The sequence below is a fragment of the Echinops telfairi genome, unplaced genomic scaffold (genome assembly GCF_000313985.2).
Source record: "Echinops telfairi isolate 266 unplaced genomic scaffold, ASM31398v2 ScPeMD7_7468;HRSCAF=8506_0, whole genome shotgun sequence".
NCBI classification, from domain to species: domain Eukaryota; kingdom Metazoa; phylum Chordata; class Mammalia; order Afrosoricida; family Tenrecidae; genus Echinops; species Echinops telfairi.
The window spans coordinates 68,175,156-68,176,818 of record NW_022111369.1 but is presented as its reverse complement, the minus strand read 5'-3'; the positions used below and the strand labels follow the sequence as shown (position 1 = coordinate 68,176,818).

At 40.1% G+C, this 1,663-nt stretch overlaps 1 protein-coding gene across 1 annotated transcript in view; it reads right to left on the bottom strand.

Moving 5' to 3' along the window:
* EXOC1 (exocyst complex component 1) overlaps window positions 1–1,663 on the bottom strand; it is a 63,531-nt gene that overhangs the window by 45,436 nt on the left and 16,432 nt on the right. Inside the window, exons 5-6 of the mRNA XM_004706333.2 lie at window positions 1,445–1,465; window positions 894–904 (exon numbers count right to left, since the gene is read on the bottom strand). Of these exons, the coding sequence (XP_004706390.1) occupies window positions 894–904; window positions 1,445–1,465 (32 nt within the window). The remainder of the gene's footprint in view (window positions 1–893; window positions 905–1,444; window positions 1,466–1,663) is intronic.

Here is a 1,663-nt window from a genome sequence, read left to right as displayed (position 1 = left end):
GGCCTGACTTTTCTTTTCCTACCTGAGGAGCTTAAAGCTTGTGGGGGGAAACCTGGTTATGCCTTCAGGACACATGGAAACAATTTCCTTTCCTTTCCTTTCCTTTCCAGACACAGTTTTCCCTGCGTTGTTTTGTTCTTTTCATCCCTTTTCATCTCCCCACCCACTCCCCAGCCCCCAACAGCTTTTAATCGAAACAAGCAAATGCATCTACATTCATTTATTTGGGGTACCAAAAATATTAACTTTAGTTCTTTGCTTACAAGAAATTAATATTCAGTGGTACTCCCTTGGAAGAAAAACAACAGTGGCTGTGTGAAATGACAACTTCAGTGGTCTTTGTGTTTCTTTAACAAAAGACCGAGAAGGCAAATCTGAGATGACTGTTTTGATTCAATTTTTTGAGGGAATACACTTAGCAGAAGGGCATTTTGCATAGAGGTAAGGATTGAAGGTTAAAACCAAGCGCACTGCCCCGAGCTGGCACCAACTCATAGTGACCGAACTACCCAGGGTTTCTGAGGCTGCAGCTTTTGATGGGAACAGAAAGATGAGGCTGGTGGCTTCAAACGGATGACATTGTGGTTAGTGGTTCAACTGAGAACCTGCCACCCCACCAGGTGAACTCACTCTTGAGTGGATGCCCACTCAGAGGGGCCTATAGAACAGGGTAGAATTGCCCCTGGAGTTTAGACTGTAGCTCTTTATAGGAGTAGAAAGTCTCAGGTTAGGAGAGATAAATTAAAGCTATAATTTTTAAGCCCCACGAGATTATGTTAGCAATCTAGATCAAGTTAGAGACTTTGGTATAACAGGACACTCGACTTAAATCTGCATCCTTTTAATATTATTTTGTAAACAATGAATAGTAACGTTTAGCATGGCTTTAATACCTGACACATGCCTGTAAGTCTTAGAACAAAAATCAGCAAATTCAAAAGCACAGAAAGGACTCACCCTTCAGAATGACAATTTAGGAAGCAATATACATCACTTCCAAGAAAGAAAAGGGGAGGAACTAGAACTCCTGGCACAGGCAGTGAGACACAGCATGCAGAGTTCTACAGAGAGGGAGCACGCAGCTCTCCATTATTGAAGCAAGTCCATTTCGGTTCATGGGGGAAATGTTAAACTGTCAGGCTTGACGGCTTATTCACCACTAGGGGGCAGGAACTGCCCAAGTCATTCTGTTCTGCTCCTTAAAATAGACAAATATTTAAAATGAACATAATAACTGCGTCAAAAGCATTCTCTCCCTAATGAAATAGTTCTTTGGAAGCCAATAATGAATATTACTGTTAACTTTATTACACTATGGACTTTGGAGTAATGAACTGAACCCTGTATGGAGTTTCACAAAATAAGCAATCAACAGGTCATGACTAAGGCAGTTAAAAATAATAATAAAAATACACAGAATAGAATAAGAAAAGGTGTTACGCACCTTCTGTAACTTTAGGCAGTTCTGGAGAGTAAAAAGGTATGAGAAAAGCAGAGGAAAGCAAGCAAAGAATATTAGCTGGGTAGAAAAGCACACAGGTTTATTTTATTTTACTTTTAAAATACTACCCATCCCTCATTCGGACTTCATGCTAAAATCAAGGTTTAAAAGGCAACATCAAAATCAACAAAGCAGAAAGACTGCTGAAGCTCAAAGTTTCAG